At 41.6% G+C, this 13,202-nt stretch overlaps 1 protein-coding gene across 5 annotated transcripts in view; it reads left to right on the top strand.

Moving 5' to 3' along the window:
- LRRK2 (leucine rich repeat kinase 2) overlaps positions 1-13,202 on the top strand; it is a 376,481-nt gene that overhangs the window by 267,025 nt on the left and 96,254 nt on the right. For all 5 annotated transcript variants that reach the window (XM_040343608.1, XM_040343610.1, XM_040343612.1 and 2 more), the window contains 2 exons: positions 1,616-1,770; positions 9,990-10,136. In XM_040343608.1, coding sequence (XP_040199542.1) covers positions 1,616-1,770; positions 9,990-10,136 — 302 coding nt within the window. The remainder of the gene's footprint in view (positions 1-1,615; positions 1,771-9,989; positions 10,137-13,202) is intronic.

The following is a 13,202-nucleotide window of genomic DNA, read 5'->3' as shown; positions in this document are numbered from 1 at the left end:
ATTGTGGCCTCTAAATTTACTGGTACAACTAGTGAAAGTCACAGGAAAAAAGAGCACCTGATTGTCGGCGACTGCTTCAAAAGCTTTAAAACAAACTGTTCAGCGTTCGCAGAGTCGATCCTGACTCTGCAAACGCTGAAGTTATGTGTTTTGTAAGTGGCAGTGATCAATTGATACTGCACTTGGCTGGGCTGGGCGGAGGGGCTAAACGCAGGTGCTAGCAGGTATCTGGGCTGATCCTACTAATGCTGCATTTCTGGGAACCCTATACTACTGGGGACGCTAGTATAGATCTGATTGGATCAAATATATTGACACTCTTCTACTAAGGGAGGTGTATGGTGCGTGCGTGGGTGTTGGCGCTACTGGCACTAATCTGATGCTGCCTGGGGCTGACACAGACCCTAACTGACCCTAAAACTTAACTGATGTTTCCCGCTGGGCGATCAGGCAGGTACCCTGATGCTATAAAAACCTGACGTGACAGTAACTGACTAACTACACACTGACGGGGTGAAATGGTTAACTGGGGGGTGATAAAACGGTTAAACCTTTTTTAGGGGAGGTCCCTAGATCTATCTGGGCCTGCAACTAAGTACCCTAACACTGATTAGTATCACAAATGACACTAGTACAGTGATCAAAGAAAAAATTTAAAACTGCACTTGGTGACATTGTGACGGAGTGAAGGGATTAACTGGGGGAGGGGCGATCAGGGGGTGAAAGGGAGTGAAGGGATTAACTGGGGGTGGTGATCGGGGGTGAAAAGTGTGCCTATGTGTACTGTGTCAGTGTAGTGTAGTGTAGTGTTGGTGCAGCTCACATTTGGATGTCCTCTCACCTCTCTGGAACAGAAAATTCCAGAGAGGGAGATGACATCACTGTCCCTGCCTGTGTTTTACACTTACAGGCAGGGGACAGTCTCCCATTCGCCAGAACCGATCACCATCATTGGCCGTGGCCTGGAGACTGATAGGTTCTGAAGCGAATTTGATCGCTGTGGGTGCGCGCGCCCCCCCAACGTACAGCTACGATTCCTCACCCAGGGGAGTCAACCTGCTGCCGTATAACTGAGGCAGCTGGTCCGGAACCAATCCTCCATACAACTCCAAATATTTATTGTATGTAGGTTTTCCACCTCATCCCTTTAAACCCGAACACATATTAATTACACAGGTTCTGTGGTTGATTGGGGTGGTAATTAAACTTGGGAAGTTATCTGCATTAAATTAGTACCAGAACCTGTGGAATGCATATGTGTTCGGGTTTAAAGGGATGAGGCGGCAACCCTACGTGTATGTGTGTATGTGTGTGTGTGTGTGTGTGTGTATGTATGTATGTATGTATGTATGTATGTATGTGTGTGTGTGTGTGTGTGTGTGTGTGTGTATGTGTATATATATATATATATATATATATATATATATATATCTCCCACAATGTGGGAGTTTGATAGAACAGCTGTCCTTAACACATAAATATTGGACTTTCTCTGTATGTATACATATGTCTTAAGATGAATCTCCTAACACATACATTGTTTTGTAAATGTGATGACATACATGTATGGTTTCTATGTCTTTAGAACTGTTTTAAGGTGTCCTTTATTTTATAGTTTATCAGATCACCGGCCTGTAATAGAATTGCCTCATTGTGAAAATTCGGAAATCATCATACGACTGTATGAGATGTCATACTTTCCTATGGGCTTTTGGTCTAGGCTCATTACCAGACTTCTTGAAGTGTCCTCATACATGTTGTGTGGCAGAGGTTAGTTGTTTCTATTTGTATCCCAAAAATGTGTTGTTTTGGTCATGGCTGTTTGATCATGGCAATTTAGCATACGACATTAAAACATTGGGCATAAATATTTCCTCTACTAAATTGTGATTTAATTAAAGGATAAGTGCACTTTAAGATAAAGTGTAATTATTTTTTCCCTAACTTTATCCAACCCATCCTCCCCTTCACAGATGCATGCTTATCTCCATATGATGGCCATGGCCATGGCCTTCAGTGTTTGTCTACATGCAGCATCCGCAGGTCTCACTCTGTTGGCCTCATCCGTGCAATTACTCCCTATAAAATTCTATTGGGCTGTGTGCCAAGGTAAGAGACAAAGTGAGATGGCCCCATAGATGTTTGTGAGATTGAAACATGCAGGTACAACCAGGAGAGGGAGACTTGCAGCGCTAAATGTAGACAAACACCAGAGGTGGTGGTTGTCATATCAAGGTAAGTACTGTAAGGAGGAAGGTGTAGCTTTAGGTCCGGGTAAAGGGGCAAAAGGGATAACACCTTGTCTTAAAGTGCACATATCCATTAAAGGGAAACTATATTGAGAACAAATGGGGGGCAGCCCTTGCTTATTTGCTTCTAATAATAATTGCTAGACTATATCATGTGTATCTTCTGGCTTGAGTACTTTCAAAGTCTCTGATCAAAAGAAAGGTATATGCAGATGAGGAAAAAATAATAATAAAAAAATCAGAAGTCCGTAACTGAACCATAAATGTGTGATGCATCCTGTGCTATTATAGTCAGTGGCCATATGCCTATTTCTATTCTACTCCTATTTTATTCCTATTTTTGCATACTTCACACATCTTGCTTGAGTGATAATGAATGGCACAGATCTTTTCATGGATTTCACTTGCATTTTTACATAATGGATGCATGAACGGCAGAGAGAGAGATATAATTTTGCCCCTGTACAAATCATTAGTAAGACCTCATCTGGAATATGAAGTTCAGTTTTGGGCACCAGTTCATTAAAAAGGATATTGGGGAACTGGAAAAAGTACAAAGAAGAGCAACCAAACTAATAAGAGGCATGGAGGAGCTCAGCTATTAGCTGAGCTGAATTTATTCTCTCTTGAGAGGAGGAGATTAAGGGGGAGGGGGGATATGATTAACATGGAAAGTGCCTTGAAAAAGTATTCATACCCCTTGAAATTTTTTATATTTTGTCATGTTGCAACCAAAAACGTGATTATTTTTTTACAAATATCTGAAATGTATGACATGCATTTGTATTCAGCCCCTCAAATCAATACTTTGTAGCACCACCTTTCGCTGCAATTACAGCTTTGCACATCTAGAGTGAAATTGTTGCCCATTCTGTCCCATTCTGAAGCTCTGTCAGATTCAATGGAGAGTGTCTGAAAAGCAATTTTCAAGTCTTGCCACAGATTCTAAATTGGATTTAGGTCTGGACTTTGGGCCATTCTGACACATGAATATGCTTTGATCTAAACCATTCCATTGTAGCTCTGGCTTTATGTTTAGGGCCATTGTCCTGCTGGAAAGTGAACCTCCATCCCAGTCTCAAGTCTTTTGCAGACTCTTAACGTGTTTTCTTCTAAAAAAAGATTGCCCTGGATTTGGCTCCATTCATCTTCCCATCAACTCTGACCAGATTTCCTGTTCCTGCTGAAGAAAAGAATCCCCACATACTGCCAGGGTGATGTACAGTGTTAGTTTTCCACCACACATAGTGTTTTTTGCTTTTAGGCCAAAAAGTTCAATTTTGGTCTCATCTGACCAAAACACCTTCTTCCACATGTTTGTGTCCCCCACATGGTTTCTCGCAAACTGCAAACAGGACTTCTTATGGCCTTTTCAACCATGGCTTTCTTCTTGCCATGCTTTCATAAAGGCCAGATTTGTGTCGGGCTCGTCCTCTCCAACATTCCTTTTCCTCTCTCTGATCACCCCCTTTTTAGTTTCACTCTCTCCTTATCTTCTTCCTCCTTGCCTTCCAACTATCAAACTATTACCCATAGAAACCTTTGCCATCTTAAAGGGGTTGTAAAGGTCTGTTTTTTATTTTCTAAATAGGTTCCTTTAAGCTAGTGAATTGTTGGTTCACTTACCTTTTCCTTCGATTTCCCCTCTAAATGTTTTTTTTTCTTTGTCTGAATTTCTCACTTCCTGTTCCTCCTCAGTAAGCTGTTCTGGCTGACTAACCCCCAGCCAGAATGGCTCGGATGATGGGGGCAAGCTTACTGAGGAGGAACAGGAAGTGAGAAATTCAGACAAAGAAAAAAAACATTTTAGAAGGGAATTCAAAGGAAAAGGTAAGTGAATCAACAATGCACTAGCTTAAAGGAACCTATTTTGATAATAAAAAATGAACCTTTACAACCCCTTTAACCCTCCTTTTTTTCTGCTACAGATTGTCTCTACGACAAAATGTCATCCTTGTCCTGCCCCAACCTTGGCCACTTCTTTTCTACATCCACCCTGGGTACTTTGGCCGCCCTCACTACACACAGAATCCGGCATTGACCGATACGACTCTGGCAGACAGACAATAACAGAAGCCTCAAAAACGGTAGCCGCGCTCTTGAGCGTCTGGCATAAGACTAAGTCACAGCAAGATTTTAGCCAATATAAATCTGCCTTCCAAAAATACCATTCCTGCCTCCACACTGCCAAACAGACGTGCTTTATCACTCTTATGAACACCCTCTCATGCAGTCCCCATCAACTCTTTTCTACGTTTACCACTCTACTTCGTCCTCCATTGCCTCCACCCACTAACTTACTGCCCAGGAGATTGCTATTCACTTCAAAAATAAGATTGAGACAATTTGTCTTGAGATCTCCACTCTACAGATCTTTCCTTCCCTTTACACTCCTTGTCCTCCTGCACAGTCAATACTTCCCTCTTTTAATGCAGCTACTATAGAAGAAATCACTAAACTTTTTTTTTTTACACCCACCTAAACTCCTGCCTCCTGGACCCTGTTCCTTCTCAAATACTACGTTCACCCTCTGGCTCTATCCTACACTCTTTAATTCATATCTTCAACCTCTCCCTCTCTACTGGCATCTTCCCCAACCCTCTAAAACAGGGATCCTCAAACTACGGCCCTCCAGCTGTTGCGGAACTACACATCCCATGAGGCATTGCAAAACTCTGACATTCACAGACATGGCTAGGCATGATGGGAATTGTAGTTCCTGAACAACTGGAGGGCCATAGTTTGAGGACCCATGCTCTAAAACATGCACTAGTCACTTCATACCAAAAAAGCCTCACCGGACCCCACCAATCTTAACAACCTTCTCTTTACTCCCTTTTGCCTCCAAACTCCTTGAACGTTTAGTCTACAACCGACTGAGTGACCACCTCATTGAGAATAGCCTTCTTGATCCCCTTTTGCCCACAGAAACTGCCCTCCTAAAACTCACAAAGGACTTACTAACAGCCAAAACCAAGGGTCATTATTCTGTACTCTTACTCTTGGACCTTTCCCCGCTGCCTTTAACCACAACAGAGATATCCATCTTTCCTGTGAGCGGTCCTGTTAACGATAATGGTGGTCTCTGTGGCGGATTCACCGCAAGATCAGTTATCGGCGGCGGGAGAGGGGCCCCCCTTCCGCCGCTTACCGGAGCCGTCGGCAGCGGCGGAGGCGATTGCGTTCTGTGTCCTGCTCGGCTGGGATACGAGTGAGGGCAAGATGGCCCCCACCCGTCTCCATTGCATAGCAGGGCAAAAGCAACGTCACTTCTGTCCATGCTTCTTAAAGGCAAATTTTCTTGTCATTTTTTCAAATGACAATTTTTTTTTTTTGCATTTTAGTTTAAATATGAGATCCAAAGGTCATTTTGACCCCCTGATCTCAAATTTAAGAGGACCGTTCATGCTTTTTGCTATTACAAGGGATGTTTACATTCCTTGTAATAGGAATAAAAGTGACCCATTTTTATTTTTTTTTAAGTGTAAAAATGTATAAAATATATTAAAATAAGAAAACAATTTTTTTTTTCTTCAAGTGCTCCGTCCCGACGAGCTCACGCACAGAAGCGCATACGTGAATAGCGCCCGCATCCAAAAACTGTGTTCAAACCACACAAGTGAGGTACGGCTGTGATTGATAGAGCGAGAGCAATAATTCTAGCCCTAGACCTCCTCTGTAACTCAAAAGATGCAACCTATAGAATTTTTTAAACATCGCCTATGGAGATTAAGGGTAAAAGTTTGATGTCATTCTACGAGCGGGCGCAATTTTGAAGTGCGTCATGTTGGGTTTCATTTTACTCGGCGTAACATTACCTTTTACAATATAAAAAAAAATTGGGCTAACATTACTGTTTAATAAAAATAGAAATACAAAAAAGTCCATGCGTAATAAAGTGCAAATGTGCAAATAAAGTCCCAGGATATTGCATTTAATAATTTCCAAATAAAGCATTGAATATATGCAATAAGCATTGATGTGAGAAGAATCTGTGCTCATGAAAGCCTTCACCATATAATAAACATTGCACCCGACGTGGTCAGATAGAAGATGGCTCCTTTCCAGCTCCAGTTGACTCTTTAATAAAAAGAAGTCAAATGCGCTTGTTTGGGAAACACTATCCCATAGGCCAGGGTTCCAGTATCGCAGTCAGATTGGAGATACATAAACCGGAATGAGAAACCATAATAGTGTGATACCGTTTATTAAAAAACTTAAACATATAAAGCTAGCCAAATGGCTCCTTACTAGATCAGGTGCCTCGATCCCGGCACTGAGGCTGTAAGCGTGGGTCAGTATGGGAGAGGATCTCCGTTGTAGTGTGCTGCAGCGATGAAGCGTGCGTGTCACCGCCGACAACCAGCAGACCCGGAAGTTGCGTTGTACGTTAATGGTATACGCCTCGACGTACGTTTCGTTTGGATTACGTCATCAGGACGTAATCCAAACGAAACGTACGTCGAGGCGTATACCATTCACGTACAACGCAACTTCCGGGTCTGCTAGTTTTTTTTCATAATAAGCATCCTTTACCTGCAGACATTCCTCGTTTCACTTCCTCATTGTTCGTTTTGCTCAGAAGTTTCTCTATTTCTTCTCTGTTCCGTTCAATTCCTGCTTGTCTATTTTTTACTCACCATGGTGGTCAGTGACGTGCTCGCCCCCTCCTGGGAACTACATCTGTGCGGCAGGACGCTCTCTACGTGTTAGAGACTTCAAGGAGGTGTGAATTACTGGGCGTGCCGCATTTCATACTGGGAAATGTAGTTCTTACTTGAACGAGCGCCGCAAACCAGGAAGTAAATGAGAGAACAGAAACTAGAACACCGGAGGTGATGTAGATGAAGGAATTTAATAGGTATTTATTCGTTTTTTTTAACCGAATCATTACACTATTCTGTCTGTCTACCTTGCAGACATTAATTTTAGGCAAAACATTTTTTTCCTTTACAACTCCTTTAATCTTGTAAACACCAAGTCTGAAAAACAGGCACGGTCCTTAAGTGGTTAATACAGTTGACCACCCCCTCCACAAAAAAAAATTTGCTTGGACTCCATGGCTGGTTTGTTCGAATCTTGCCTATAACACGGCACCTTCGCTGTCACTTACAACTCCACTTCCTCCTCTCCAAATCCTCTTACCGTTGGGGTCCCCTAAGGTTCTGTCCTTGGACCTCTACTATTTTCTATCTACATGTCCTCCCTGGGTAAGCTGGTCATGGCTTCCACTACCATTTATATGCTATTGACACCCAAATTTATCTCTCTGCCCCTCAGCTTATCCCATTAGTCTCCTCACACATAACCGATTTACTAACAGACATATCAGCCTGGATGTCAAACCACTTACTCAAACTGAATCCATCTAAAACCGAGCTCTTAATATTTCTTCCCCCACGTGCCCCTTCCCCTGACTTCTTTGTCAAGATCAAGGGTACATCTATCAGTCTGTCCCTACAAGCCAGGGTGCTGGGGTAACCTTAGACCTGAACTGTCCTTTTCAGACCCACATCCAATCCCTGTCCAAATAATGCTGCTTTAGCCTCTACAACATTTTTAGAATGTGCCCCTTTTTAAATAATGACACCACCAAGCTTCTAATTCACTCCCTGGTTATCTCTTGCCTCGACTAATGCAACACCCTCCTCATTGGATTCCCTTCACATAGACTATTCTCCCTTCAGTCCACAATGAATGCCGCTGCAAGATTAATCCACCTTACCAACCATTCAGTGTCCTCCACCCCTCTCTGCCAATCCCTCCACTTGCTTCCACTTTGCCAATGGATAAAATGCAAAGTGCTAACAATAATTTACAAAGCCATCCATAACTCTGCCCCGAGCTACATCACGAACCTAGTCTCAAAATACCAGCCAAGTTCCTCTCTTCTGTCCTCCCAAGACCTCCTGCTCTCTAGCTCCCTTGTCGACTTGTCCCATGCTCACCTCCAGGATTTCTCCAGAGCTTCTCCCATCCTTTGGAACTTCCTTCCCCCATCTGTCCGACTGTCCCCTAATCTATCCATCTTTAGACAATCCCTGAAAACCCTACTCTTTAAAGAAACCTATCCTGCTTCTAACTAATACACTGTTTTTTTACTTCCTCCATCAGGTCATTCACCACAGCGATTAACTTTTGTATCAAGTGACCCTCCCTTTTAGATTGTGAGCTCTAATGAGTAGGGCCCTCTGATTCCTCTTGTACCAAATTGTAATGTAACTGTAATTTCTGCCTTCATTTTGTTCAGCGCTGCGCAAACTTTATATAAATCCTTTATAATAATGGTAATATTAATATTAGTTGTCCTGTGGACAGATTCTCCCATCTGAGTTGTGGATCTCTGTAGCTCCTTCAGTATTACTATGGGCATCTTGGCTGCTTCTCTGATGCTCTCCTTGCCCAGCCTGTCAGTTTCAGTGGACGGCCATGGTAGGTTGCAGTTGTGCCATACTCTTTCCATTTTTGGATGGTTTGAACTGTGCTCCGTGAGATGTTCAAAGCTTAGTTATTTTTCTTTTTATAACCTAACCCTGCTTTAAACTTCTCAACTTTATACCTGACCTGTCTGATGTGTCCCTTGGCCTTCATGATGCTGTTTGTTCACTAAGGCTCTCTAAAGAACCTCTGAGGGCTTCACAGAGCTGCTGTATTTATACTAAGAATTAAATTGCACACAGGTGGACTCTATTTACTACTTAGGTGACTTCTGAAGGCATTTGGTTTGACTAGATTTTAGTTGGGGTAGATTTTAGTGAGGGGTATCAGAGTAAAGGGGGCTGAATACAAATGCACACCACACTTTTCAGATATTTATTTGTAAAAAAATGACAAACATTTATCATTTTACCTTCCACTTCACAATTATGTGCCACTTTGCGTTGGTCTATCACATAAATTCCCTATAAAATACATTTACCTTTTTGGTTGTAACATGACAAAATGTGTAAAATTTCAAGGGATATGAATACTTTTTCAAGACACTGTATAAATACATAAGGTTCCATATAGTGAACTTGGTGTTGAGTTATTCACTTTAAGGTCATCACAGGAGGACAAGGGGGCACTCTTTGTGTCTGGAGGAAAATGGATTAAATCTCCAAATATGGAAAGGCTTCTTCACAGTAAGAGCTGTAAAAATGTGGATTAGACTCCCTCAAGAGGTGGTTATGTCCAGTTCAGTAGATTTTTTTTTTTTTTTTAAGAAAGGCATTGATTCTTTCCTAGATGCACATAAATAAACTGGATACTAACATTTATAGGTAAAGTTGATCCATGGAATATCTGATTGCCTTCCTCTGGATCAACTGTGGGTATAGGATTGTATATATATTTTTTTCCCTAGTATTGGTTGAACTGAATAGACATTTTTTAACCAGACTAAGTATGTAACTATAATCTTAACTTAATTTTTTATTTTTTTTACCAAGATGTGAATGGGACCCAAGTAAAAACACATTTGTAAATATGGTGTTACAGATAGACTCAAACTATATTATACTGCTTCACTCATGAACATCCTACATTGAGGTGGGCAGCAAATGTTGGTCAAAGTACTACAGAACCTGTTGTGTCAAATTAATTTAGTCTTGCAGCAAATAAAGTTAACACGATTACCTGTGATTGTTTACTGTGATTATCTAGTATTGCATATGCAAAAAATATTGATGCTTTTCATAAATGTAGTATTCAACAGTGGCATATTAACAAACTTCTTTATTTTGACTTGTATAACTACAGAACGAGCACAGCGTCCCAACAGAATGTATTGGAGACAGGGTATCTATCTGAATTGGTCACCAGAAGCCTACTGCTTAGTTGAGTCTGCAAGTCTAAACAGCAGTCCAAACAGTTTTCTAAAAATCACTGTTCCATCTGGCAGGAAAGGTAAATCAAGGATCTATTAAATACCTGATGTATATCAGCATATTGATGGAATGAAGATATTTAAATATATCTGGATTCAAATTGTCATTAAACCTAGACTATGAAAGTCTCATTACATTCTAAATCAGTGTTCATACTCACAAAGCCTCTAAAGCATTTGTTTTGTGCAGAGTGAAATGTACCTGGTTGATCTACATTCAGTTCCTGTCTTCTTTGTCCCCATTGCAGCCTGAAATTATGTAGACCAGCTGGTGTCCTCTACGGAGCATGCTGCAATTTCAGTTACCTTCTAAGCTCTTCATTTCCTTCTTTTTTTTTTTTTTCATCTCTGCTGCCCATGTGACTATAAAGTCACATATATGGGCATATACACAGTGTTAAATGACCCTTCCCTCTCTTCCTCCCTCCTCCATGTCCTCATATTGCTAAACACACTCAATCATCTGTGACTCCCACCCAAACACAATGTTAATGCACACAAATACATATTTTTTGTTCAATATATTTTTTATTATAAAGAAAAAATAATTGACAGACATCAACATAAATTAGAAATCACGAGGATCAGCAAGACCGCATGTCATATCAAGAAAGCTCACATCAAAACAGTTATAACACACAAGTAATAAGCTTATTAGCCGTGTACTATGAGGACTCCGGGAGCCCCCCGGAGCCCACAGCTCCCAGTTTCATTACGGGGAGGGTGGAACGTGCGGCAGATCCTCAGCATACGCCTCCCAACCATATGGAAACAAACACACTCATGAGAAGCGTATAAACTTATAATCACCGGCAATAACAAAAAGTATCAGAGAATGAAGAGAGGGCTCAGGAGAGCAAGAAAAGAAAAAATGGTAGAGGAAAGAGGAGAACGCAGAATAAGAGGGGGAAGATGGGGGGGGGGGGATCCTCCGCCTCCGTCTGCCAACCTGTAACGGACATACAAAAGAAATACACCTAATAGGCCCACAGGCCACTAGTAATTATGGTTTATCAAGTGCGAGGTTGCGTAAGTTTTATAACGCAGCACCCTACTGGACTTAGGTACAGAGTTTACACCGTTTGAGACATTAAGTCACAAATACATATTTGATGTTCAATCGAGATTTTTTGGGAGCCATAAAATAGTTATTTGATATTTATATTCTAATTCAAATTGCTCTTCTGAAACAGTTTTATTTTTTTAAGTCATGTGACGGGCACAGCACACATCAGGGCTGGTCAGACACAAACTCACACAGTAGATAGCATACACCAGCAGAGTAATAGGAGCCCCTCTCAAGGCTCTTTCCCTGCAAGAGAATGTTTAGATAAAAAAAAAATAGTGGCATGATATGATTTATGTGAATGAATTATGATAAATAACAAATCTCTGTTTAGTATCTATTTAGGAGAAAGTATTGTATATTTTAATTGAGCACATCTACTGAGTTGTGTATGTTAAGATTTTCAATTACTCATATCATGGTATTACTAGGAATAGTGACATTTAATTGTTGTTCCGGAATGTTGAAGACTATAACTGGCTTCCTCAGTTCAAATGAAACCCCAGCTGAAAAAAATATTTCCCGGGTGGTTATGGATTCCCTATATAATTAATAACTTGTCTATTCCTATAGTTAGCTAGTCTATTAAAGCCATGATAATGTTACTGGTCATAGTACAATGATATAAGGTTTACTATGAAAATAAACACGTAGAAAAGAGACAAGGTGCGCCAAACTAAGTGTAGCGTATATTTGTTCATTAGATTCAAAAAGCAAGCCAAATGGCTACTCACAAGATGGACGTAATGGTTACGCAAATAGGTAGTATAAGTTCTGCAGGTCGCTGTGCGATCCGCGGTCACATCAGGAGCGGCGTCTTGGCAGTATGGTGACAAGCCGTAGGGCGGTAAAGCTGCGGGGTAACCTCTGTAGGCATCCGGACAGCTGGCAGGCCTGTACTCGATGATTTCCGGGAATTGAAAATGCATGTCGGCATGGAACGCAGGCTCGGGAGGGTTCGTAACCTGGAAGTGACACTGTGACCATCATCTGATTGGTCACAGTGTTGCTTACAGACTGTCCCGAGCCTGCGTTCCATGCTGGCACGCATTTCCGGTTCCCAAAAATCATCAAGGCCGTATGACGTGCAGCCCTGCCAGTTATCCGGACGCCTACATAGGTTACTCTGCAGCTTTACCTCCCTACGACTTGTCACCATACCACTGAGACACCACTCCTGATGTAACTGAGGATCGCACAGCGACCTGTAGAACTTACACTACCTATTTGCCTAACTATGAGGCTGCATTCACACCTAGGCGTTGGCGTTACCAGGCGTTTTTACGCGCGTTTTTTTCGCGCGTTTTTGTGCGCGTTTGCGCGCGTTTGTGCGCGTTTGCGCGCGTTTGAGCAGAGCGACGTCCAGCGTTTTTTGTTTTTTTTTTGACCAATAGTAAAATAGATCACCTCTGTCATCATTTGTTGCTATGTGAAAGGTTTTTTTTTCCTCTTCCTGGGTGATAATTCCTCTTCCGGGTCATCCTTGTGCTTCTGACTCCATTGTGAAAATGAGTGATGACGAGATGGCTTTGTTCATGGCAGCAGCCACTGCTAGCCAATATCTTGTAAACGAGAGGCAGAGAAAAAGGAAGAGGCAACGCAGATTTTGGATACACCCCGTCATTGCTGATCGGGAAGAAAGAGGGCAATTTTGGGTGATGTACCAAGACCTCCGTGACCATGAAGACAAATTTCTGGACTACACCAGAATGTCCATAAAAAGGTTAGTAAAAAATGATCTGGAATCATTTATTTTTTACATTGTACCATTTGGGTTGCCACCTTTTCTTCAAGTCAAACATGTACACTTCTGCGGTGCACAACTATTTTTTTTAATACTATGAACTATACATATATTTTGTTAGTATTTTACATTTCTAATCATATGAATATAATAAAAATAGTCCCCTTTCCATTGCAGTCCACAGAGTTCCCCCTTTACATTAGAGTCCACAGAGTTCCCCCTTTACATTAGAGTCCACAAAGTTCCCCCTTTACATTACAGTGCACAGAGTACCCC

The sequence above is a fragment of the Rana temporaria genome, chromosome 3 (genome assembly GCF_905171775.1).
Source record: "Rana temporaria chromosome 3, aRanTem1.1, whole genome shotgun sequence".
Lineage (NCBI taxonomy): Eukaryota > Metazoa > Chordata > Amphibia > Anura > Ranidae > Rana > Rana temporaria.
This window is presented reverse-complemented; position numbering and strand designations above follow the sequence as displayed.